At 43.4% G+C, this 27,295-nt stretch overlaps 1 protein-coding gene across 1 annotated transcript in view; it reads right to left on the bottom strand.

The window, feature by feature from the left end:
• OLFML2B (olfactomedin like 2B) overlaps positions 1–27,295 on the bottom strand; it is a 491,370-nt gene that overhangs the window by 156,038 nt on the left and 308,037 nt on the right. Inside the window, exon 5 of the mRNA XM_069641286.1 lies at positions 1,393–1,609. Coding sequence (XP_069497387.1) covers positions 1,393–1,609 — 217 coding nt within the window. The remainder of the gene's footprint in view (positions 1–1,392; positions 1,610–27,295) is intronic.

Below are 27,295 nucleotides of genomic sequence, written 5' to 3'. Positions count from 1 at the left end.
TCAGAAGAAGCCTGGTGGTTCTGGTCTATGAGTGGCGAGAATGTATCATTGACTAAAGCCACAGCCAAAATCCTTCAGGATCTTGACTTGGACTTAAAATACACTATACAAACAGGGAAGCAAGAAACTTAAATCTTCATCTATTTAAACAAGGCAGTCCCAAACATTGTAAAAATTTCTAGTTACAATAAAAACAAAAAAATAAAAATAAAAATGGGCCGGTAACAGGAATCTAATGCATAAGAGCCTGCATAAGGGGCTTCTACAAATGCTTGTTATTTACCAGCAGGGTGTTGGTGGGCTTTAGGTAATACCAGACATTTTGTGTCAGTGACTGACCATGAAAGAATTTAAGGCTGCGTGTGTGTGTAGTGCATTGTGCATGTCTGTATGCAAGAGTGAGTGCATGATGTAGTGTAGATGGGTCGAGTTTAGGAGCACAGTATCGAATTAACACACAATTAAAGAGCTGAAATTTAAACAGAATAATTCTACGGTGGTGCTTGTTTGTACACAATGGAAACCTACAGTCTATCAAAGCAACCAACTCTGACACATCATGATTTTTCAGCTGCTCACGGAAGCAAGGAACTTGCAGATGTTGGGAACTATGCTGCCAAGTAAAATAAATATCCTTTCTTTTAAGTTATTTGTGCTAATTTCAAAAACCATTTGCATGTGTCCATTGTCTGAGATCATTAAGGGAATTGCATTTTTGGCATCAGGTGGAATACCCAGTAAGGAAAAACTGTGCTGTCACCCAATGACTGTATTGTCCCCTTGATTTATTTTATTGATCAATTTTCTTTGATCAAAAGGAGGTGACAGTTGGTAAGGAGTCTGTATCTTGGGGTCAATCTACCACTGTACAACATTTTCAAATATTTGCCGGTGCGCAAGCATAATAAAAGCACTAAGACTTGTCTCTGCGCTAAATGATAAACACAACGCCTACAAGACTGTGACCTCTTTTACAACCAACATTGATGCAGAACAAAACCAAATTCATTCTATCAAAAAAGGATGAAGTCTTGAAGCTCCACTAACCCACTTATAATTGCTCTGCCAATCAACAGCTCTACATTCCCAGATACAAAAGTTCAAGAGCAGGTGGCTCCAGCTTCCCAGTGGTGGCCCCCTTCTCTGGAACTCCCTGCCGCCTGCTTTATGATCAGAACCTTCTTACAAAGCTTTCAGTAAAAATCTTATGACCCTATTATTTAACTGACCTACTATGACTTTATGCTACCGGCCATGTCCTTTCTGTTTTGCCACTGCTGTTCATTCAACCAGTGCCCAGCTACCCTCGGGTTTGTGCGTGCTTTACAAATGCAAATATAAATAAATAAATAACTAAGTGAAAGAATGGAATGAATCCTGCCAGCAACTTACGTTGCTCTTCAATGTCATTTTCATCCTCTGTGAATTTTGCCTTGTAGTATGTGATTCCACGGATAATGGCCGGTTTAGAGGCAGGTTTGCTTCGCAGATGGATTTGGCGCTCAATGGTCCTGTGCTTTTTCACCGGAGGTGCTGCCTTTATTAGAGGAATGGCATTTGTATCTTGGGGAAACATTTCATCTCTCAGGAATCTTTCTTCAAATTTGTCCTGTTTTGGGCAGATAGGGGAGAAACATGTTATGTTGGCCTGGATTGTAATCACCCAACACATTTGTATGCTCTTTATATTTTGCATTGATTTTTGTTTGTATTACTATTGTGCTATATAGTTTTTCAAAACAACATTTCACATATGCAATCATCATAACAAATAAAAAAGATACACAACCTACATAAATGTCTAAATTGAAGAAAAACACTGAAAATACAATGTAAAAATGCTTGCTAATGATACTTATTAAAATTATAAAGCAGATAAAACACAATGAATTAATCTAATATCAGCAATTATCAATGAGGTCTGGTGACCACCTAACATTTGATCCCATATTTCTGCCGTGTTTAAAAAGATTACATCATGAACAAAGTGTGAAAAGTGCAGTTCCCTAAGATTCTGTAATTCAACACAATGCATGAATAAATGTTCGAAAGTTTTAATCTTATTTCCATCTTTAGAGAATTGACCTATTTTGCCAGGGCGAGGCAATTTTGCTCTTGCCTCCTTTGTTTGAAATAGATTTAAGCACAGTCTCAAATAGGCATTTCTTAACATTGTACACGATAGTTTGACTAAGTAGCCCTAGCTTTGAGCACTTTTTTCTATGTTCCCATAATGGTGGAAATGTTTATAGCGTGTAATCGATTCTCAGGTTTTACACCAATCAGAATTCCAAGGGATTTGTTTTTTCCCAACACAGTAATGTTAATTAGAGTAGTATACATTATATCCAATTCCCTCAATGTACTGTTGCGATCCTCAGCCCAGTCAACGATTATACTAGATTGCCTTTTTGTCAAGTACAAACTTAAATACAGAACATTCTGACAGGGGAGGAGAATGAAATATGTGTTGATATAAAGTCAAGTTTCTCCAATTGATTAAGGCCTCCAGTGACAGCAAATCAGGTTCATGTTTGATTATCTAATCTAAAATACACCTCGGTAAAGGTAAATATCTGCATCATAGTGGACCTTCCAGAACTGGGAGAAATGAGAATTTACCATATTTAAAATGAATTATTTTCATCTGGGCCACGTAAATCAGGGATTTTAATTGTAAACTTTTAACCATTGCCTGGATATTGATTCTATTAAATCTACTGTAGCCCAAATAATTAAACTTGTGCATTCACTTTTTTTCTTCAAGTCAGCCGGCTATATGTAGATGTTCAACCTGAAATCGAGGGAAGATGTTTTAGTCCGACTTGGAATCATAGGCACAGCTGCACAGCTTCACGTAATGAACAGACTCTAAAAACAACACAATATGGTCTTTTCACATATTTAGCTAATTAAAACATTATTCAACAGATTTTAAAGTTGTAGGGAATTCAATCAATTATCATGAATTCAATCTGGAATTTGTTAAATGTGTGTATGGGATCATTGTTTCATTAGAAAACAATGATCAGATTCACATATACATTGTTGATAATTTAGAGGTTTGACTTTTCACCAATTTCTTAATGTAGTACATCTTGCTGTACAAATCATACTAAAGAAAAGCTTGATATGGCATAGTTAAACAGAGTGTGCTCTGAAAGAAATGAGCCTCCAGATTAAAAAATATCTTCTAAAATGTTTTTGTGAATCAGTGTCCAATAATCTACTGGTTCTTACATTAGCTCATATCATATGCATGTCATCCACATTCAAAGACATGCTTCGAAGGCATGTGCAAATGTTGGGTTGCTCTGAATTGTTGTATTTTGTATGCTGAGTTATAGAACAGACTTATTCCAAAATGTTGATGCCTACTATACATTACATTAGTTAGAAGCAAGCACGTATATTTTAAAATTGTTACACTCATTTCCTCATCTAGTTCAATGGACAACAATCCTGACAGTTTATTCTGATCATTGTCATTTAGTTATGTTTTATTTTGGAGTAACAGGTCATGAAATACTGCAACTATGCATTTAGAAAAGGCATTAGAACACAGGTGAAGCAACATTTGGTAGCTTCATTCTGGAGTGGGAAGTAGAGGGTTATTTGAAGACTGTACATAATCAAAAACCTGACAATATTTTAAGTTATTATGAAACTAATTTGGGATTTTTCTGAACTCCATAACCCCACAAAATGTCATTATACTTTCCAACGACAACTCTGCATCAGTTATCTATGAAAACAGGGGCTACTGAAATAAATCAGGAAATTGGGGATTACTATTTAATGGAACTCAACAAACATATTGATGACATACATGAAGACCGGAGCAAAGTTTTGTTTCAGTTTTCGAAGGGAGTGATTGCTTTAGATTTGGGATATACTCTTTTAGGTTGCTTGAGATGCTACCCAACCTCTAAATACATAGATCTTACTCATCCATGCAGAAGAAGATATCTGTCTTTCACTCCCATTGTAAGATATTAATTGCTATCTGAAAACACTGTATATGAAATAGAAAGTGGCAACAGAAAATGAACACCAACCTTTCCTGTTTCACAGGTTTCAGAAGTTCTTGAAGCAAATGCAGATAATGCCAGGTCTCCTACATGACCCAACATTTAGTGCTCTGCATGCATCCCAGAAGGTTCAACATTTTGTTAATTTGGTTGCTAATCACCACTGATGTTACTTGTTTGCAATTAGGATCAGCAAAAATGATCATGCATCATGAAGGCAGCATTTAGATCAATTACAGAGATCCACATGCCAAATGGAGTTTTTCTTTTACAGTGACCTTAGACTCCAGCAGATCATTATGGCAACTGGCACCGCCCTAGGATTAACCTTCTGAACATAAGGAAAACCTGGCCCCACCTTACCCACCACTCAGCCTAAACTCTCATCACACCTTTGTGCTCATCAAATTTGATTATTGTTTGAGCCTGCTACTTGGGCTTACCTGCTACTGTTTCTCTCCCCTTAACAAAGTTTTTAACTTTACCACAGACACCCTCTATGGCTTACCTAGATTCCCCAAAACCTCTACTTAGAATTACCAAGTTGGATGGCTCTCCATGCATATTCACCCTCTCTGTAAATTCCTACTCCTTGCCTACAAATCTATCACAGGTCTTGCCCCATCTGCCTCGTTGACAGCATCTTTCTGTACTCTGCCTCTTGAAATCTCGGATCCTCCTCAATCCTCAGTCTTTCTGCCGCCTGTCCCATTGCCTCTTTAAATTTCTGCTTTGTCCCTCTTTTTGCCCTCCTCCACTGTTAGCCCCTCCACCATACATCAAAGCTATCCCAAAAGTAGTATGATGCAAAACCAAACTGAAGCTCCACTTATCAGCCAGTGAAATGGTTTCTCCACCCTCCCCACAAATCCCCACAAACTGACCCCGCCATATACATCTCTGGGAGCTCCCACACATATGTTCCATACATAAACATATGTATATTTTATCACATGCTATGCCATTAGACCTGCTTTATCTATGTAATTTACATCTAATTCCTAGTCTGGGTTCTTGGAATAGGTCTCATTCCACTACCCCCTCATCATTACAAAATATAATGCTTTGGTGTTACAAGTAAAGATTCTAACCCTTCACATATCAGTATCTAACCAAGTGTCAGCATGTTGTTCAGTGCTACTCATTAAGAACTGTGTTTTCCCCACCAAGCTTGGCCCATATATTTTTAGATGGAAAAAACGATGCTATGAGATTAAGATGCAAGATAGAAACTTTTTCAGTTTTAATACTGTTGTCTTTTATCAAGGGTATTAGCCACTTGCATCTTAACCCAGAGTATAAAGGGCAATACAAAATGAATCTCATCTTTCTGGCTAGCTGCACAAACTGGGCAGGCACTAGATGTACATTTTCCAATTCTTATTATTTTGTGCTAGTGGTAAAATACCTAGTTGACACTTCAGAAATGGACCTTATGATAAAATGTCTCTATTCAACCCAGAAAATACTTGATACCTAGAAATGATTTACTCTCTATCTATTCCCTTAGATTGCCATGTACTGAGCTTCTTCCTATAATGCTTTTTTAATAACCTTTCAGAGAGTATTTTTGTTTTACAACCCTGCCGTCGTTCTTGCATGTCCTTCCCATATTGGTTCATAATATCATCATGTTAAGTTAAAGTAACACCACTCTTTTTATGTGACGAAAGGCCTACTGCTCCGCAGGAGCACAGAGATGAGTAGTAGTTAAACTGGCTACTCAGCGACATTCTACTACCAAACCAGCAGGTATCCCAATCATAAAGGTGAAACAGTCACAGCCCAAAAGGTGTACCTCCTTCCCCGCTTTTGGTAGTGTAGGCGCTATCTTCCAGTGGGGTGTGAGCTGATTACAGCAGAAACCCAAACAACTTAAGTGCAATCGTCCATAATAAAGGAATGCCCAATTAAGGTTCTATACAAGTGTACACTTTTAGTTAAACAATAAAATAAAATCACTATTTTTTTAATGCTTTTTATTTGCATACATACATATATAGATACTGGGAAACAAACGCGTTGTGATCACAACACAGTGAACAGAGGTAATATTGCAGGTCAGCAGGAAGCAATGAGCCTTCCACAATGGGGAGAGTTCGAGAAAAATAATGACTGGTTATTGAGTAAGAATAAGTAGGACAGATACCTGGGACAATTCTGGACAGATTTAAGTCAAATACTAGACAACAATTAGAGTGCGAGTAGGCTGACTATCCAGCTGGACAAGGGAAGAGGTGGGGATTGTAAGTGCTAGTGTGAAGGGGAGAAGCATGGAGATAATGGGTGGAGGTGTGGAGAAGAAGGAGTAGAGGGGAAGTACCGGTAGGTCAAGAGGTTAGTTCAGAGGCGAGGAGGTGTGCTTTCAATTTGCTCTTTAAAGCATCGATTTGGACTGTTGTTAGAATATCATTTGGAAGGGAGTTTCATGTGAGGGGAGTAAGAAAGGCAAAGGCGCAAAAGCGAGGGGGCGGACAGGCAGAGCTGGTGCCCTGGGGGTCACTGAGGAGGCAGAGTGAAGGTTGCGAGAGGGCTGGTAGGGGTTGATAGAAGAGGATAGAGAGGGTTGTGCCTTACCAGGGATGGACTTGTGTACAAACAGGTGCCATTTGAATTTGGACCTGTTTTTCATAGATAACCAGCCAGCCTGCTGGCGATAGGAGGAGGTAGGGGTGAAGCGAGGAAGTTCAAATAAAGTCCTGCTTGCATAGTTGGTAATCTTGTCAAGGGGACCGAAAGAGTAGTTTGGAAGATCAAATAGGACACTGGTACAGTAGTCCAGTTTATAGAAGACCGGAGTGGTTAAGAGATGTTTAGCGGCTTTGAAGGGAAGGAGGTGCCTGATTTTCCTGATATTTAGGAGGTTGAGACAAGCTGTCAGAGCAGTTTTAGAGATAAAGGTAGAGAAGGAGTGAGAAGGTCGTAAATAGCACCAATTTTTCTAGCTGTTGGGGAGTAGAGGAGAGTGTCAGGTGGAACTGGATAAGCACGAGAGAAGAGAAGAAAGAGGATTAGGCAGGAAAGAAAAAGACCTCTGTTTTGGAGTAGTGCAACATTATGGGGTGTGAAGCCATGCAATATGTAATAGTAGCAGGGGGGCAGTTAGAAATATTGGTGGATAGGTCAGTGGAGAGATTAGGAAAGGAGTAGAAGATTTGGGTGTCATCTACAAAGAATTGGTACAGGAACACAAAAGAGGAGATCAGTGTCCCAAGAGCAGTAGTGTAAAGTGCGAACATGAGGCGGCCTAGGACAGAACCTTGGGGAACATCTTAAGTGAGAGGGGTGAGTTGGGAGTTGCTGTTGTTACAGGATACAGAGAAATGACGATGAGCCAGGTCGGACGCTAACCAAGCTAGTGCTTGCTCACAAATCCCTCATAGAGAGAGGGTATTGAGCGGATCAGAGTGCTCGACTGTGTCAAAGGCAGCAGATAGGTCAAGGAGGATAAGGATGGAGGATAGGTTGGAATTTTTAGCATAGTCAATAAAGTTGTTGACATTTATGAAAGCAGTTTCAGTGGAGGGGAGGAGCGGAAACCAGCTTGGAGAGGATCACAAAGGTTATGTGCTTCAAGAAAGTTTATAAGGATGTTGAATACAAATCTTTCCAACACCTCAAAGTAGTGAGAATTCACACTGGTCTAAATATGGTTGACATATTATCAGCAACCCCTTATTTTTTCAGAAGATGGGGTTTATCATGGCTGTTTTTAAAGTAGAGGGAAAGCAGGCAGGATCGAAGGACAGGTTGAAGCGAGATGTGATGCCACAAGAGGGGCCATAGGTTTGATAAATTGAGGCGAAAGGGGATCTGCTGGGGCGCACGGTGGGTAGGGACAACACAGAAAATGTAGACATTTGTAGAAAGGAACCCTGGATGGATGAGCGGGGAGATGTTCAGGCGCTTAATTGGCACAATGTCAAAGGTCAAATAATTTGCCTTGGAAGAGAAAGGTAGAGAGGGAGAGCATAAATGTCACTATGGTCCCAAAAGTTCCTTAAGTCTTGGTCTTGGCAGTTTTGAGCCAGGCTTTTTAGGGTCAAATCTGGAATATGGGCGCTTTTGGTGCTAGGCCGGGGTTGAGTCATGGATTGGCGGTGACAGTTCCCAGCAATGAGGTGCTGTTTGGTAGCAACATCGGCTTGAGAGTCAAAGACGCTGGGAATACAGGTAGTGTCGGGTTGGCAGCGCTGGAATGTTCATTGACTTTGAGGATAAATAAGAAAAGACTTGCCTTCAGCAGTGAGCAGACTTGGCTAGCACAACATGGTATTAGGGCACTGCAGCAGCTTCGATTGGTAGCTTGAAACAAGTGGGGACCGGGTGGAGGTTTTGAGTTGGGAATGCTGGAAAACACATGTGTCCTAGATGCAGAGACAGAAGAGCTCATCATTGAGCAAATTCTGAGATTCTGAAGCATTTGAGCAAGTCTAAGAAATACTCTGGTGGTTGTTATGCAGCAGCTTGGATGTTGTTCGAGGTGCTCAAACTGGCATCAAGGTGGTTCTGAGATGCAGGGAGAGCCAGGTGTCACCTCCTTCATTCTGTGGTTGCTGAGAGTCTCAATTCTGGGTCTCCAGGACAAGGCAAGGACTTCGGATCTGTACTCCTACTACAGGGATTTGGCTGGCACCAACAGGGAGTCCTTCATCTCCAGCAAGCGTCCTGGTTCCAGTGCAGCTGGCAATGAGACCTTGATCCAACACTAGTCATGCCAACTGTTCCATGGGAATCTTTGGGGGCAGAGCTTTTGTCTCCCGTGGATGCCTCCTGCTTTCATCTCCCAGGCAGAGGACTTTGAGATGACAGATAAATCAAAATTAGGTCCAAGATAATGGTAGCAATTTGTGTAATTGAGTGTGGTTTGGGCCAGATTCCGGAGCAGGTCCCAGTAGTCGGATACATCTGTAATGGTTGAGGGGAGGGGAGGTGGCAGGGTTAGACGTTGGGAAAGGACAGGCTCTAAGACCTTGCAGGGTCAAAACTGAAAAGTCTCTTAGCCTATGGCCCTTTGCTTTGGGATATCTTGTGCAGGGATGCTAGGCAGGGTTGACGATGAAGAGATGGTCACATGATGCAGTACAGGAGTGGGAGGGCAAGCAGACCAGCCTGAAGTTAAATATTTTTTTGCAGGAGTTTGTGTGGGGAGGGAAGGCACCCCAGTGTTTGGTGGGAAATGCCCAAGTAGAGAATCACAGGGCTCACCTCACCTTGATGCTATCTTTTCCAGAGTGCTGTTGTGCAGGATGAGAGTGCTGGAAGCCACCAGCACTTCCTGCTTCTTGTGCGTGAAGTGGGTCACATGATGCTATGTTGGAGGGGGAGACCAGGCTCTTCAGTGGCTGCTTCGTGGCTTCTGCAATTGTGTGGGTCTTTGGCAGGTGGAGGGAAGGAGTCCTGCCATATGGTGGGAAAAAGCTTGCAAGAGTATCAAGGGGATCGCCTCGTCTTGATGCTGCCTGTTAGCCTGAGGGTTTTGAGTAGACCAATAAGGCTCGAGGCCAGCTGCACTTCCGGCTTCTAGTTGTGAGGAGGAGATTACGTAATGCTACATTGCAGGGGGAGGCCAGGTGGCGCTACCTGATATCCATGGTCTTCAAGTAGAGACCATGAGAACTCTCATCCAAAATGGGTGAAAAGGTCTTTTAAGGGTGGAGGTTGCTTTTTAACTGGGTGTGTAGATGTGGGATACAATGTGGAATATTCCCACCCTAGCGGTGGTTGACATAATCGATATTGTTACCCATGAAAAGCTCTAGGGGTGTGCAATTTAGATGAACCGCAACGGCTCAAGAGGCAAACCATCATTTTGTGTGAGAATATACACCTATTAGGTACAATTGGTCGCACTGTGTCTTTCCTAGCCACATTTAATTCCTTATAGGGACCTATTACCATTATATTAATCCCAGGAATGTTTGATGTGTGTGTATAGAAGTACCCAATCAATGCTATTTTTCGAACGTTATTTTGGAAACTCCTAAAGATATATTCTCAATGTATTTTTAGTGCAGAGACTGGCCTTTCAGCTTGCTTGCAGACAATACAGTCATTACAAAAATGACAGTACATACAACATCCAAGAATGGGAATAAAGCCACATAAAATAGAAAAAGGAAACAACTGAAAACCTCAAAAGTCTTTGAGGATTTTTTCTTACAGTTTGAGGGTCGCTGAAAGTACATTTTATTGTGAGTGTTTGACAAATGATCTCCCTACAATACACACAAATATGTTGTTTCGTTTAAATCAACGGTGGAATGTTCCCAAAGACAGACATGAAAGAACCTGTTGCCAACTTTCCTGCTAACTGTCTCACGCTGGTGTAACCCTCGATCTGGGACATAAAGGGAGTGTACACTTGGAACCCAGGGTCTCTGCAGCATATAGAGAATGACATACCCCAGCGAGAGCCTGGTCAAGTTGGGAGGGTGGGTTGCATGATCCAACCTTGCTCAGTGTCATGGTCTGTAGGGGAGGTAAGAGAGAAAGAAAAAGAAGGGGAGAGTTTGGCAGAGGGAGCAGGGTTTCCAAGAGTTCAAGAGGCAGCTAGAGGAAGGGGCTGTGCAAATCCTCTCTTAGAGGGTCTTTCTGTTATTGAGCACTGAGGCCACCTCTCTGATGGTGTAGGCAGGGCCCCCCTCCTAATGATTACAACAAATGGCATGTCCCTCACACCACGTGTGGAGCCTCCACGCGAGAGCGACAGACATTGGTTTCGCCCGTGTGGAGCCTCTGGAGAGTCGCTTGCCCTATGACTGGTCAGAAGGCAGCGTGTTGAATTAAAGACATGCCATGTCTGCTGCCTCCATAGGTGAGTCAGTTCTAGCCTTCGCCAGTGAACCTAATACAGCCGTACCTAACAGTCTCCTCGCAGTGTATGCCCACCCTAGTTGCTCCACAGGGATCCAAATGCAGAAGTGCCTTAAATGCTTTCTCATGGCCAGTCAGCCTACATCTTATCTGAACCCATTTGTGGCTGTGCCTACAAAATATTAAACACGTTTGTGTGATCTCCCACAGAGGACAGAAAAGCAACAGGGTATTCTTAAGATAGAAAAGGGCATATCCCAACCCAAGATATGAAGTACCTTCTGCTGCATGTGTGCCCTAAGCCTACATATCTCCTCCAGCGATTGTGGGTGTTATGAATAATAGATAACCATGTGTAAAATGACACTCACACATCCACCCTTGAGATCACACGCAACTAGTAATGAGGAAGCTGAAAACCAATTAGATATACTTTAAATGTGTTTAATATACTGCAGGCAAGTGCTAATATAAATAAACAGATTGGTTATAATTCTTTCGTCCTTCCTTTGTGATGTCCTTGTTATTGTAATAATCTTTACATAATGAAACAGTATATGTGATTGATCACACAGGCAGAGAACAGCTCACAGCTCTCCTTCCTCTCACACATATTGGGTCCCTGTTCACCTAACCGGACAGGCAGTGACACCATAGCACTTAATACAACACCAAATATAAGTACAATGTACTACACCGGGGTGCTGACCTGAAGTTTACAGGGATGAAAAGGATTGTTCAGGAACCAATAACCACAACACATTTCCATTGCTTATTGCCACAGATGGCCCCAAGAGCATACCAATACACAGAGAAGGTCCAAGGGCTTTACTGAAGCTTCTCAAAAGGGTCTCACTAAGGTATAGACCGCTCTCCTTTGTCTCCCAGGGCTATTCCATCCATAGTCCAAGAATGCCTAAACCGCCTGAAGATTGCCACTAGAGATTGGTAACCCCTAATATCTAAGCATCTGTTTGGCTGTTTATGATGGCCTAAAGGCAAAAGCCTTCTCGCTCTATTGCCCTCTAGGAATTCATAGGTGAATACTATCCAGGGGTCCCACAAGAATCACAATAGTTTTCCAACCGTGTTAGGTGCCTTTCAAATGCCCAGGCTCCACTTGCCCTTTCCTTTCACGGCCTTGTACTACTCACTTTATGCTATGCTACTCTCTCTCTTTCCTTTCCCATCCTCCTACTCCCCTTCATTCTACTCCTCCCACCATCTTTTCCTCTCTCCCTCATAATCTCTCTTCTGTTCCTCTCTCTATCACTCTCTCTATGTCTGCGTCCACTCTCCGATCTTACTCCCTGCTACTCCCTCACTCTCTCCACTACTCTACTCATCTTTCCTCTGTCCTCCCTACGACTCTACCCTCTTCAGACTCTACTATTCTCCCCTCTCCACGCTCTACTTCTCTCTCCTCCTACCACTCTCTACTACACTCTCCTCCCACAGGAGACAGACACCCTCCTTTTACTCTCCCAGTGAATCTTTTCTAGCAACCCCATTCACACTCGCTTAATCTCACTCACTCACCTTGCACATTCATTCACAACCAATACCTCACCTTGCAAATTCTCCTCCATGCTCCCCTGCACCATCCTACCTTTCCCTGGTCTCTTGGTCCTTATTCTCTTTCCTTGACCTCACCCGAACAACCAATCCGGCTCTGATCCTTATTTACTTCCTCATTTATTTAGTCATTTGTTAAGCGAACCAAACCCCGAGCCATCAAGGCATTGGTTACAGAGAGTGCAGATTTGTGAAATATATAACAATGGTACAGATATGGAAATCATGATATAAGCAGTTGAGACTAAAGACTGCTGATGAATCTTTATGCTTCGATTGGGCTGGTAGTGGGTTATAGGTCTTGTGTGAAGAGACACGTTTTCAGGCATTTACGGGAGGTCCAGAATGACGTTTCTGATCTTAGTGTAAGCGGAAGGGCATTCCAACGCTCTGCGGCCGCTACCGGGAAGCTGCGGCCCCCTGCTTTTTGCAGTTTGAATCTAGGGATGGAAAGGAGGTGCGAGTGGGAAGCCCAGTTAGGTCTGTTTGATTGTGATTTCTTATATTTTGTTGACAATTGTCTGGAGACAGTGTTTGACAGGCATTTGTGGGTTAATGTGAGAGTTTCGAACAGAATACAATCATAGATGGGCAGCCAGTGAACACTTCTTCTAGCCGATGATATATGGCCTTTTTTGGTATATTCAATGCTGCTCTTGGTGCATTATTTTGTGTGAGATGTAGTTTTTTTACATTGCTGGTGGTGGTTCCTGAAAAAAAGGCGTTAGAATAGTCTTTTCTCGAGACAAGATGGGCTCTTGCTAGCATAATGCAGCTGCCCATGGGAAGAAAGGGTCTGCAGGCATTGATACGTTTAGTTTGCATGCTTACCATGCCCATGCCATTGGCTTCCCCATCAGCTCACTCCCCGGGCCAACCGCTGGCTTCTTTTTCACCAGGGGAAGATTTAGAATTGCCAAAACACATGTAACAGGCTTTAAGTCCCACACCATGTAATGATTTATTGAGAGGCCACCCTCAACACAGGGAGTTGCTCCACTCCCCAAGCTAAGTGTCACACAATAGATGGTTAATGCCAGTTCTTTTATAGATATAATAGTCCTTTTAAATTAATAGTAAATCTTTAGGTTAATTCCAATAGGAACTCTGCTTCCTCCAAGCCATTTGCCATTCTGGGCCAGCCTGTGACCTGGGTTTTTTATAAGTCTCTTTGGAGTGGGTTGCCCGAAGTTGGTTGCAGCTCCTAAATACCTGAGGTGCACCGGCTAGTGCCATTTATCCTGCCCCGAGCTGGACTTTTAGAGACAGCAAGTCTGGGTGACACTTGGTTTTTGACACCCTTAGCAGGGCACACTTTATTGCTGCTGTAAATAGCTGGGGGATGTAAAAGCCAGGCTTGCAGTGGAGGAGTTCTTTGTGAAGTTTGCCCACCAACAAGCCAAAAGGGTCTGCCTTGGGCCCAAATGAAATCTTCATGTGAGCCATGGAGCAAAGTTTTTCTTTTCCGTTGTTGCTGTTATTTTGCATGTGAAGCATAATACACATTCCATCTTGTTTACACGCACCATGGGCCTCATTACGAGTTAAGCCGGCCGGAAACAAGGGTGCCCGGTAAGCTCACTGGTATCCTTGTTTCCAGACCGCCACACTACCTTACCTTACTTACTACATTACCTTGGAGCTAACGCACATGTAGCATATCTAAAGAAATCTGTAGATATTACCATAGACTATTCAAGCACATAAGACACTTCCTAAACGAAGAAAATAGCACAACCATCGCTAGAGCCGTTATCCTCTCAAGTCTGGACTATGGTAATGCCCTGCTATTGGGAACAAGCAAAGGCTGCAATGACCAGTGCCAAGTCATTCAGAATGACGTGCTGAGAGCTATAAAAAAGAAACCCCGACACAATCACATCACAGAAGACCGCAAAGCCTAACACTGGCTGGCGGTTGATGACCGCATTATAATTAAAGCGGCCACAATTGTCCACCACTGCCTCTATGGCTCTGCCCCAACTTACCTAAACGAACAAATTTCCTTGTATGAACCAGGACGATCACTGAGATCATAAAACAAAGGTCTAGTTAAAATCATCCAGACAAATAAAGCAAATGGAATGGGACGCTCTTTCTCAGTTCAAGCATCCCTAAAATGGAATAGCCTGTCTACCGCGCTCAGACTAGAAACCAACTTTCAGATTTTCAAAAAGAAATTGAAAACATTGCTCTTTAAATAAAGCTACCTAATACCTTGAGCTAGATCTCTTGTTCCCTGTCCTGTCATACTCATAGTCATCTGTCTTTATGTCCACGTCCTAATGCCTGCGGGCTTTTGGCGAGTAACAAAAATAAATACAAATACTACGGGTATGCCTGCAGGGGCCGATGCACCCGGCAGGTCTGACCCTGTCGGGCCCATTGGCCCCTGCAGGCAGGAATGTCACGAAGCACCTGCACCCCCATTGACGTTGCCATTGCTTCCGAGTCCCCATTCCCGTGGAGTCCATAACTTCCCGCTCTGCCGGGACTTGTAATGTCCCGGTGGCACCAGGAAGTCATGCGGCAGATTCAGTGTTAAGGGGTTGGCGGCAACCTGGTAATGAGGCCCCATGTTTTTTCCCTGACATCTTTATGTTGCCTTGGGAAAATGTTTCTCTTGTCTTGTTTTAAACTGTAAACACACATGCAAAGTTGCTTTGGTGTCAGTGTTTAAAAATCCTGTTTTTCATGTGAAAGGGACCTTTGAGTTTCCTCTTTCTGTGTGAATTAAAATGATGCTTTTCCTTTGGTAATTACATCTTAGTTAAGGATTTTGCTCCCTAAATACATGGAGATTCATTTTACTAGCTGAAATTAAGAAAGTATTGCGTTAGGGATAGTTTTACCTATATTGGTAACAATAAAAACTAATGCATTTGATATTTAAGTAACATGCAATAAACTTGCCATCAAATCATGAGACCCCACTTGGATTTTATGAGAGTTTCTAAGGAAAATAGGATGAGCATGCATGTGGCCGCTTATTTAAACTTATGACACAACAGATGACAATTTAAAAGCACAATTTAGTGACATCTTATAGGAGCAACCCTTCAACATATTGCACAACAAAAGTACTAAAATGTGCATGGCCCTCATTACGACCCTGGCGGAAAGGGGTTTACGCCGGCGTAACCCATGGCGTACCACTCCGCCCGACTACGAGATCCCGTAGCGCCATGGTGATTTTTACGCCTGCTTTTTGCAAGCGGAAAAATCCATGGCGCTACGGGACTTGTCGTTAATTACGCCACCGTAAATTACAGTGGCGTAATTAACGCCTTCCCCACTCCCATTATACCCTATGGGGCAAAAATGGGAATGGGGATTGGGACTTACCGCCCCGCCAAGGTCGGAATGGGGCGGTAAATCCGCCAACCCCCATGGCGGAGTTGGCAGCTCTGCGCCATGGACCATGGTGCAAATTGCACCATGGTTCTCCGCCAGGGTCGTAATGAGGCCCCATGAGAGTTTTGACCCTTTGACACTGAACACCTTATGTGATAATGGGAAGCATACATGTGCTACACGTCATTTATATCAACACATATTGATTGATATTTCTCATACCTGCGTCTTCCTATCAATCCCCCCTTTGCCAACCCTACGTTATCCATGTGTCTTTTTTAAATTCTTATAAAATTCCCCCTTTTCATTTTTTCTTTTTTGATCTTTGTTTATTCTATATAGGTTTTGATTTTCATTCATGGACTGACATGTTATTTATTATTTTATACAATGTAACAGTTTGCCAGTTTGTTTTTATTGTTTGTACACTTCAATATGGTAATCTATTAACATTTGTGCACTAACTGTTGTGGTTGATCCTATTAGCCTGGTTTTGAAAAAGACCTAAGCAAGGTCAAAACTCTTGTCAACACATGTGAACATATGGGCGTTTGAGAAAATAAAATGCAATTGGAACTTAAGACCTATATTTGAATTAGAGAATAACTGAGACATTAACCAAGGGACTGGCGCCCCACTGGGGTAGCCTTTGAGAATATTTACTCACTTTAAGGTTTGGGTATACTTTAAGGTGCCTGCAAGGAGCGATAGACCACAGGACTACTTGACAGAATATTTGGCGAAGTGACAAGGCATACCCGAGACTTGCAAAATGGACAGATGTTGGCTTTGGTTGTTGGCCAAACTTCTTATCCAGTTGTTCCACACCCAACCTTAATGGAGAAAGACCAAATTTAAGGCTCGGGCTCTTTTCACTTAAGCTTCACCAACATATGGCATTGACAATACAATTGCCTCATTTTTGTCTTGGAGCGTTCTCGCTGAAATCTTCTAGAAGCTCAGTCTGTCACCATGCCAAATGGAACTCGGAAATTTAAATTCAGCGTATGAAAGAAATTGGGTACAGATGTTTAGAAAACAAAGATACTAGTTCTCCTTTGATGGTCTGCCTCAAAATTACGTACCACAAAATGTTGACAAAAGTTGGAATTTTTGCTTCTTTTTTATTGGCTGGTCTCCATGGGAAACATTCTGTGGTACAATAGGGTATGACTCAGTTGATTTTCCCAGGCCTATCCAATTGTGCTTTTTCTAACAATGCCATTAGTATCACCAAAATATATGCTGTTTGTAAAATCACTCCAAAAGCTCCAGTGGTCTAAGGTCTGTCAACAAAATAACAAATTCCATTTTCTTTCTAGTGCTTCAAAAGACGGTACAGAAACAAAAAACCCTGTGATTTCGTTGTTTGCCCAACATTTGCTACAGACCAGCCATTCGGAAGCAAAAGGCTTGCTTGTTACTCATTGGTAAAGCAGACCGTTTGTTCCCGCACGTGACAATAGCGTGCACGTAATCAGGTGCTGCCACAGACCAGTGAGACACATGCAGAGCTTATTGGGTAGAAACGTTCCCAACGCGTGGCTTGTAACTAGGCATTCAGTTGCTGTGGGAGAGGAATGGCTGTATGTTCTGGGTAACCTTTGATTGTGCCCATGTCTTCTATTAATCTGATAGCACGTAAAGGGCTGCCTGTCACATTATGACAGAAAGGGGACATTCAGTTCTCTGCGGCATTGCTTTAAATGTTTTTTGAACATGTGGAGCGGAATGATATGTTTGTTTGTATAGCCTTTTAATAACCCCTCTTTCAAGACACAGTCGTACAAGTACTGAAAGTACAATGTAAAGAAAAAACGGACGAACAGGAAATGGCGACAAACAAAGAGACTTTATCTTGCAAAAAGGGGAACTTTTTGAATACGTAACTGTTTATCAATTTATTTATTCATTCATCCTAACAGAAAAGCTGAACTTACCCTAATGTAATGATCTTGCCCAAGATAGCGGTGATGCACTGCTGAAAAAAGCAGACGGTCAAGTAATATAGTTTTATATCTGTATCTGGACCAGATGGTTGTAATACCTCCTAATAATGTATCCCATATTATCAATAGCACTTATGTTTTATTTGATACATCTTTAAAAACATGGCGGTTATTGAGGGTGTTATCGCTTGTGTATATTTTTCATTGATTATCTGTTACTGATTTCTATGAGTAACATTATTAAAACATGATTCTAGAAATGAGCATCCCAGCATTTATAGAGTGCCTCAAAATGGTGGTCGCATTATTAAAACCTGATCCTAGAAATGAGCACCCCAATATTTATTAGAGTACATTGAGCTATGGGTTGCACTCTATACTCCTTAGGGCTCTTCTTTGGGTTTTTTCTTACAGGGAAGGGAACAAACACCATGCTAGGGTCTGGTTCAACGAAAAAGAGGCAAATATTGCCGTCCATATGCAGAAGATTGTCAGAAATAGAAATAACACACTAATGGCTATTATATGGATATGTAAACACTGCTACTTAATTGTAGGTGGGAAATGATTCGTGATTATCATCCCTCACCAAGTATTAATCACTGTCTGCAGCAAGCCGAACACATTCCTGCTTCCAAGGGTTGGATGGATGGACAACCGTTTTCAAGAATATGGTTATGTCATAATATACCGGTTGGGCCAAGATACAAATCCACCGGTCGATCTCCCTCTTACCATCCACAGTAGATAAAACACCGTTGCCCTTTGGTGGCCGAAGAGTACTTAGGTTTTGCAAGAAGGGACCGCACCAGCAATCTCAATCTCAATGATAGAGATAGTGGAGGTGATGTCAGCAGATGTCACATCGCATTGTCAAAAAGCAAATGTCTTCTCAACCCACAAGGATGGAGACATGCCAAAGACACTGCAGGGTTTACCTGAGCTATTGGCACAGCAGACGTAACGACAAGCAGAATAATTTGTTAAGGGGCACATTTGGTTATCTCTGGAAATTGAAGAAACCCAACTGAAAACCTAGCTCACCAGGCATTGTCACTACTATAGCGATACAGCGGGAGCGTGGCTGGCTCACAAGCCTGGCTTTATTTTGTGTTCATTTGGAAATTGACACATTTGCTGAACAGGAACGAGAGCATACACTGTTTCAACTTAGTCAAGAAACTCGAAAGGAATGCCACCTATGCCAATGCATTTCACCAAAAGACTGCCTGCCTTTGCCATCTCACTAACTAGGCATAACTCCAGGTAGGACGGCTTTGGATATAGCTATATTTCTACTGATCAACTTTAACAATTGCTTTATTTTAGACATCACTCTTTTTTACAGAAAGCTTTTATAGAAATAAGTATTTAATTATATACAAATAACTGCCACCAACCCCATGAGGCAGATAGCTTTTTATCTTCGGAAAATATCGTATTTGAAGTTGTACATGATTTAAAACACACAGGTGAAGTCAAATGTCAATCAATGCCTCAGGACAGCTCTCCTCTTTATGAAGTTTTAATTAGGTAGGCAGGAATCCGGGCATTGGTTGCCTTGTTTGTGATACAGGCTATCTTGATGAGTATCCTGGCTGGGAGAGGTAACCAATGCAGTTCTCTTAAAACAGGTGTATGTGGACAAAATTCTTTGATAGTTTGATCTGTGGCTTGTTGAACTGTCCTTAGGGGAACAACATGTGTGGCCAAGACTCCAGTTAGAAGGATGTTCCCTCTGATCAGGTGTGAGATCAATAGAGCATGAAGCATGGTTCTGAAATACTCTGTTGTCAGGAAGGGTTTTATTTTCAGGAGGAGGTAACAGTTCATAACAGGTAGTTATTTTTTATTTTTTTTGGGAATGGGTTGCTGGACACATTGAGTTCATTGTCAATAGTGAACCTGAGTGATTTGGTAGTTGGGGCCAGCCGAGGAGTGAATCACTCTAGTCACTGGTGTTTTCTGCAGGCCAGTTTTTCTAAAGCCCAGTTTCCTGGGCCCAACTTTGATACTGCGGGAAACACCATTGTTGTTTCCACTCTGCCTCCGGATGCACCTCTGATGTAGGGGTTCCACACAGCCCCCATTCTCATTGTGTCCCCTAACCCATCTCCCTCTTGTGCTGGGGCACCACTGCAAACCGTGCCCTACAGCCAGGTCCTGCTCCCTTCCCTTCCATTACTTTGTCCCCTTCTTCTAATCCTCAACCTTCCTCAGCATCCAAATAACCATTCCCCTTCCCCATCTCCGCCCCATGCCTTCGCATGCATGCACGATTAGCGCATGTGCTATTTCCTGACTGGCTCTCACGTCCTCTCTAAGAGGCCAGATGTCTTCAGCACAATTTACTTTTAGGTATAACTGTGAATCGTCCTGATATTGGTCCTGATATTGGTGAGGTGAGATGTTGGGAAGATGAGAAGTGACCCCAACACTGCATTTATAGATTGAGGATCATGGGGGAGAGGATTGAGCCTTGTCACACTAAAGTGACCAGACAATGACCAGACCTCAGGTTACCTGAATTTACGCTAATTTTTTTCCTATCAGTGCATAGCAGCCACTTTCCCTCTACCTCCCATGTGGTCAGATCATTGTGTACCTAATTTACTATCCCTCTCCAGCATCTCTTTCATGGCCCAGTCCCTGCAGACACAATTGGCCAGACCATGAAGGAAGCTGCAATTCCCTTTCTTTTTTCAATTTTGCCCTCATCTTCCCCCCATCTACTTGCTAGAAAATCTGGCAACTCTGTTCTCTCCTTTACATGATATGTAATATGATATGAATGGTTATTTATAACGCGCTTAATATCCAGAGGTTTCTAAGCACAGACCCGGGGATCGAACCTGTGTTGCTCCGTGTCGTCTTGCTTCCTAGGCGAGCACGTTGCCCTTGAGCTATCCTCCCGAGACTCACTGGCAAATCGTATTGACCCCTCTAAGATCATCAATCCCTCCCAGCCATAGTATAGAGACACAGTATCTTAAACAGCACAGTTGCTGTGATTATCTCACTGAATATCCCATCACATTTAAAGCCCTTGCTCTGAATTATCATAGGTCCTTTTCTAAAACTAAAGTGAACTACAACATGTCTCACATTTTATTTCTCAAACATATTCATATAGAACGTATTACCGTCTCCAAACTGCGTACTACTCCCTCACTCCTCACTACTGCTTGCATGAATGTAGTGTCCCTCTCTGCAACGACGTTTTGCCTTCTTTGAATTTAAATCACCATGTAACTATTGGTGATTGCATCTTCTGCAAACCACCATGGTAGTTTTTCAATGGACTCATCTTATACCACTTGTCACCCAGTTCTTCTTCATCACTTTGAATCCCTGCCAGAATGAATCTATGGTTCTCGCACTACTTGCCCGCATGAAATCGCTTTTCCAGCTGATCTTGTTCAGCCTATGTTGTGGTGCTGCTTGGCCCCATCACCCACCCACCCTCACTCATAATCTTATTGCCTCCTTCCTAGCTGGCATTGTTCCTTCCATCATGAAGCCAGCAAAGCCTACTCCCCTTTTGAAAATAACTGCTCTCAATGTTTGAATTCTCTCAATTTTCAGACCTATTTCTACTATTCCGTTTCCAGAAAAACATTTGGAATTTCAACAGCACTGATATTCTGGTTCGGGCTCTGACGACCAGGAACCAAAGAATGACATTGCGGGAGGCTGCTGTGAAGGCTGACGCCCAAAAGGTTGTTCTTATGTCTCCCCCCTCTCCCTGTCCATGTGTGGGGGCCCCCTCACACTGATGCTCCTGTGGCAACCCCACCACTTACCTGTACCAGCTTTGGCAACCTCCGACATTCTCCAGGTTGCTACCCCTGGAAATCCAGATCACAATGTGACACAGCCTTTAGTGCGTCGGGCTTCTGGGGAAGCGGCCTAGAGACCACCATTGCATAGCCCACAGACACCCTAGATCTTTCCAAGCTGGCTTCTAACAGGTCATTGTTTCATGAGTCAGTCCCTCCTGGATGGTCCCTGGCTGTCATCCAATGACAATAATGTCACAGCGCTGATAATTCTCAAGCTATTGATGGCTTTTGAAACCATCGACCAGACAATTTTAGTTGTCACCTTGGCATATATATATATGGTATCGGTGGAACTGGCTTGGGCTTGCTGGGTGCTTTTCCTCCTCACCTTGCTATGCTTTATGTTTATATGCAGGTGGCACTCATGTGCTGATCTAAATGGATCTGGACCAGGATCTTCTAGTGCCCAGGTTTGTAACTGCATGGAGGCCATAGTTGATTTAAGCAGCCATTTGCTTACAGTTAATACTGGCAAGGCTAAGGTACTTGTGGTAGGCAGCAGGCTGGAGCTTTTGAACTATGCCTGCTGGTCCTCTAATCTGGGCGTTCCTTCTACTCCTGTACCCTTTGTTCATAATCCGAGTTTCCTCAGGCACTCTCCCCTTCCTGGGCTCGCTTTCAGGTTCTTCCTTCTATCACTTTTAGCTTCATATGCTTCATTCTTTCATACCTTCCTTATGATCTTCACATCCAGTTCCACAATGTTTTCTCGAGAAGATCTTTTCGGGTTCCATTTGCTCGATTTTATTTCACTGAAAAAAAAGCAGGGGAAGTGCTCCTGCAACCCGCTCACATCCACCCACCCTAACACATACCTAAACCTAGCCCCCATTCTAGTTTTGTGTCGAAATGTGTAAAAAAAGAGAAGCGCAAATGGGACTCAAACAAATGGACCTGCGAGTAAATAGGCAAATACCTTCGCAACCCTCAGTTGCTGCTTGTGTCTCCCCTTGTTTAGACTATGATAATTCTACATACCATGGGGTCCCACTCTACCCTACAATGCATCTCTAGCTTATACAGAATGCTGCAGCCTGCCTGATCATGGGGATACGCAGGCTGATCACATGTATAACATTCTCCATTCCTGCAATGGTTGACAGTTTGAGACATAATCTCACTCAAGGTCATGGCCCAGGTACATTGCATAACACATGATGTCCTTCCAGCAAGGCAAGCTGGTCCCTTATTGTCATTCTGGGTTTCCACAATCATTTTCTCTAAATCTGTGTCCCTACTTTTTGATTATAACGTTTTGACTGTTTAGGAAGCCAAACTGTGGACCTCCCTTCCTCCTCAGGTCCACTCCATTTTGCACAAACTACACTTCCAGAAGGCTTAAAAACCTTACTATTATGTTGATACGTTTCCATAAATTGTGCCTTTCCTCTCCTCAGCACCAGCGCTAAGATTCCTTTCGGTGGACATCCTTTCTTTAAATCCTGTACCATGCCATGCTATGCTGTAGCATAGCATAGCATAGCATAGAATACCAAACCATACCATGCAATATTATGCCATACCATAGCATTGCCACTTTTATCACCTGATGATCATCCTTTCCCCCCATAAGCACTCCCTTGTGCACCCCTGCCTTAAGAAGCCCTCTGCCGATCCTTCCTCTCCGACAAACTAGGGCCCGATATCCATCACTCCTTTTCTGGGCAAACACCTGGAAAAGCTGTCCATCTCCCATCTTAGTCTACATACTGAATCTGTTGGTTGTCTCCATGACCACCAGTCTGGCTTTGGAGCAGTCAGAAGCACTGAAACTGTTCTCCTGAACACCCGTGAAGACTTTCTCTCCAATCTAGACTCTAACCTTCCTTCTGTCCTCATTCTCTTTGATCTATCCTCTGCTTTTGACATGGTCAACCACACCATCCTGCTCAGTCATCTCTGTGACAACCTGGGTATGACTGGTCAGGCCCTAGCCCGGTTGACCTCCTTTCTCTCCGATTGACAGTCCCAGGTTCACCTTGGTTCCTTCCTCTCTTCTATATTTCTCTCTACATGTGGTATTCCCGAGGGGTCTAACCTCTCTCCCTGGCTCTTTAACCACTACCTGGCACCTCTGGGCAACGGCATCTATACCTTCTGTTCTAACTTTCAGTCTTATGCGGCTGACACTCCGCAATCGTTCAGGCTCCTCTCAGGCTCTTCTGCTCCTTCACTAATAACTGACTGCCTGTCCGCAATTCAGGAATGGTGTGCCTCCAACGATCTCTGCCTTAATGCCAGTAAGACTGAGATTCTCCTTATTGGGACACCTGCTCCCGCCTTCCCTTTCTCACTCTGGCTGGCCACCCTGTGCCCTCTACATGCACCTTCCTGTGAGGCTAAGAGCCTTGGTGTCATCTCTGACTCCACCCTCTTCCTCTTTCCTCACATCTCTGACATCTCTGAGAAGTCACACTTTCAGCTGCACTCCCTCAGAGGTATTCTTCATTTTTTCACTTTCCCACAGAAGCTCACTGTCTCCAGAGCACTGGTTCTCTCTGGGCTGGACTACTGCAACAACCTCTTTCTAAATCTGTCTACCTCTGCTCTTTGCCCGTTACAATTAATCCAGAACAGGACTGCAAGATTTGTCCTTGGCCTCAAGCCCAGGGAAAGTATCTCTCCAGCCTTTAAATCTCTCCACTGGCTCCCTGTGGCTGCAAGGATCAAGTACAAGACCCTCTGCATCGTCCACAAGACTTTCTGGGGCCGGAGGCCACGCTACATCCAACTTTCTCTTCCTAAGCATCTTCCTTCTCCAGCCTTCTGCTCATCCACCTTCAACTCTCTGAGGGTCAGACGTTTCACCGGGCAGAGAGTGGGGGGTGGATCTCTTCTCCTCAGCTGGAGCCTCCCTCTGGAACAGCCTCCCTGCCTCTCTCAAACTTGAGCAGGACCACCTAAGGCTCCAGAGGCAACTCAAGACCCTCCTGTTTTGTCTTCCGCTTTCTCTCTCCCTCTCACTTGCTGATGCCCCTGTCTGCTGCACAAACTGTTTACCTAGCCACCCATTGAACTTACAGGACCAGACTCCTACATGACCAGTTGCCCTTTTACTGCCTACGGGTCTCCCAACCACTTGGGGACTGTATCTGCAACCCTACAGTCCCCTGACTCCTTGTACTTATGAGCCACCTCCCTGGCAGAACTTACGCGTTCCATTGCACTCTCCGCTCCCGCCTTCCTCCGTGACACTTCTCCCACCACCTCAACACTTGCACGATATGACTGAAACAAGGCCTAGTAAGATCATTGTTTTGTCCTCCTTCTGTCTTCCCTGGTCCCGCCTAGAAACACTTGTGTACAGGCGCGTTATATGATATGATATGATTAGTAATTTATATCATATCACTATTTGGCAAATGTTTTGCAAAGAGCCGAGTGACTTTCTGATGTTATATAATCTGGGAATGGGGAAGCACTGCCTTGATCGGTGTGGCAGAAGGTATCCTCCTAATTCAGGACAGTGAGTACGTCCCCATCCTTTTTCAAGATAAATGTATCTGTGCTCTAAGGTGGGCTAAGGAATCAGTGCATCCCTATGCTAATTTTAGAACTCTGTCTTAATCATTGCCAGATCTGGTCTCATCTTTTCGAGAATCTGGCATTGATACAGTGTACTTCTCAGTCAGCCTTCGTAGTTTCCTGTGTGCTTCACATCTGGCTGGCTTGGGTTTAAGCTCTTGGCTTGAGGAGGCTTATTTTTAGGTCTTCTTCTCTGTGTTTGGCAGTTCAGCCCAATTTCCCTTTGCCTTCTGCTGATCTGGATTACCTCCTAGTGCTCCGTTGGATCACATCCTGTTGTGCGTCATCGAGTTCCCGCTGCGATTCATCGCTGCTTGACAGCCAGGTCCTCTGTTTCCGATCACAGCAGATGCAGTTCTTTATCAGACGATCCAGGCCTCTGTTGTATTAGAAGATGGAAATGTGGCAATGTTACCACTTTTCTCGTAATTGAATTCTGTGTTTCTTCATGCAAATCATCCAGGACATTAGCTCCATTCCTGCATGTTTATTATACATTTAGCAAAGAGATGAGTTGGAGGGCGTAGGTCGAATTTATGTGTTTCTCTAATACTTCTAAAACTAGAGAGCAGCCACATTTGCATTAAATTAGAGGACCTCTATGAAAGACGTTCTTACATCTCTTCTTGTATTTCAATCACCCATCTCTCTCTCTCCTTCTGATCTTCCTTGGAGCAGGCCTGTGATAGCATTAGCATGGATGGTGAATGGGTCGACTGCGATTGACATCATTTTCTGCTGATATTTTAGTAAATTAGAATATCAAGTTTCCAGTTCATACTGCCTTTTGTCAATGACATTGTTAGTCCTGGCTGAATTCACCTAGAGCTATTGTATCACAAAGAAAAAGAAAACATTGAGGAAAGGACTCTGGGATGCCAAAGGTGGTCACATGATGTCATCAGAAGGAGCACCAGTTTAAATGAGATAATTGGAGTGCCTTCGGCTCTAGTGGCTGGTCACCTCCACTTCTGAATGAGTCAGCTTTCCCACAATCATCCCAGGACCCCTAAACCCTTCTCACATTCTACAGTTAATGGGAGTGTGAGCATGCGAGTGAATGAGAAGTGCTATGTGAGATGCAGATGTCACTGTTTTCTTTGTCGTTCCACATCCTGCCCACTGAGCGAGGTGCAATTTAGGATATGCAGCCATTGGAAATATTCTGCTAATTCTGCTAAGCGAGGTACAGTAACTTCTAGGATATGTAAATCAGCTAACAGATAACAGCGGCAAAATCGAAGAGGACCAGAACACGCCCCCCCCCAGCATTGCTCAACAACTAGAGTGATCAACAAAGAGAAGGCCACCCAACCAACAGACAGATTTAGGGATAACACCCACGCTCAATGTATGCACCAAGGAAAATCATTAAAACTTAAGCATCACCTTTACTTGCAAAGTCGCACATCTTCCCCAATTTATTTCAACACCAGCTGCGCACCGATTCAGCAGCCGAATGCACAACAGGTCCACACCCAAATGCCATGACTAACCCGAACGAGTAACCAGGAACACACTAGGTACAACCAACCCTCTACCACCAAACCCACAGGGGAAGTCTGCCTCTAGGCACGGAGAGAAGGCAAGATTGGCCGACGAACCACAACCAAGAATGTTGGTAAATACAATTGAGCAGGTCCAAAGACTCATGCCACAGGCATCGTCAAACCGACTGACTTACTAACCCATTTCCCCCTTTCCTATTCCTCCAACATAACCAACACCACTACACATGACTAGGGGCTAGCCACACTACACATAAACACACAGAGAATTAATCTAATGTTCACACTCTAACAACTCTCTGAGACTCTGGAAACAACACTAGAGGGAACACCCCTGGACATAGTCCATTAATACATTGAATCTACACACATGCACACCGACATTATATATTCAAACACCTAACAGCCATCCATGACTCTGGACCCCTTATGGATACAACATAAATCCCACCCTAACATCACTCGACACACACACCCAAAACAAACATTAGCACACATCCAAGGCACTGAGTCCTGCCCATACGGTTAGAACACACAGGGCCTAACGGACCAACTCCCACATGCAAGACAATGCTCAAAGATGCCAGTTCCTCCTGTTTCTGAACTTATCCTATCATCCTATCCCCACTAACACACGTAGCCCTTTTCTCTTGCAGAGCCACGTGAGCACCTGGAGACTGCCCTTAGGTGGTAGC

The sequence above is a fragment of the Ambystoma mexicanum genome, chromosome 1q (genome assembly GCF_040938575.1).
Source record: "Ambystoma mexicanum isolate Mex_15411 chromosome 1q, UKY_AmexF1_1, whole genome shotgun sequence".
Taxonomy (NCBI): Eukaryota; Metazoa; Chordata; class Amphibia; order Caudata; family Ambystomatidae; genus Ambystoma; species Ambystoma mexicanum.
Note: the sequence above shows the minus strand (reverse complement) of the source record. Positions and strands in the feature narration are given on the sequence as shown.